The sequence below is a fragment of the Eimeria tenella genome, genomic scaffold (genome assembly GCF_000499545.2).
Source record: "Eimeria tenella Houghton genomic scaffold, Eth_scaff2517, whole genome shotgun sequence".
Lineage (NCBI taxonomy): Eukaryota > Apicomplexa > Conoidasida > Eucoccidiorida > Eimeriidae > Eimeria > Eimeria tenella.
Window position 1 is genome coordinate 1,841 of NW_013542383.1, and position 372 is coordinate 2,212.

At 60.8% G+C, this 372-nt stretch overlaps 1 protein-coding gene across 1 annotated transcript in view; it reads right to left on the reverse strand.

The window, feature by feature from the left end:
• The window catches only part of ETH_00034130 (uncharacterized protein), a gene marked incomplete at both ends in the record, with an annotated part of 1,167 nt that extends 1,051 nt beyond the window's left edge, over positions 1 to 116 (reverse strand). Inside the window, one exon of the mRNA XM_013375100.1 lies at positions 50 to 116. Coding sequence (XP_013230554.1) covers positions 50 to 116 — 67 coding nt within the window. The remainder of the gene's footprint in view (positions 1 to 49) is intronic.
• Positions 117 to 372: the final 256 nt, after the last annotated feature.

Sequence of the window (372 nt, forward strand, 5' to 3'; positions counted from 1 at the left end):
CCGTCTAAAATGCTGCCTTCTACAACAGAAGCAGCAGAAAGAAACTCACAGATGCAGAGACACCCGGCGGGCTGCGCAGTTTGCTGCTGCAGCGCCTCCAGCAGCGAAGAACGCATGCGCTGGAGCGGGCTGCTGCTGCTGCTGCAGCTGCTGCTGTTGCTGTTCTTCAGGCTGCTGCTTCGAGACAACAAAGCAGAGGAGCTGGACTGGTTGTTCTGTGCTGCTGCTGGGCTGTCCCGACTCTCCTGCCGATGCTGCTGCTGCAACTGCAGCTGCTGCTGCTGCTGCTGCTGCTCGAACTGTTTCGAGTGTGTCCCCTGCTGCTGCGACTTCTGTGGCGTTTGCTGCTGTGGCTGGCGGGGGGGGTGGTGG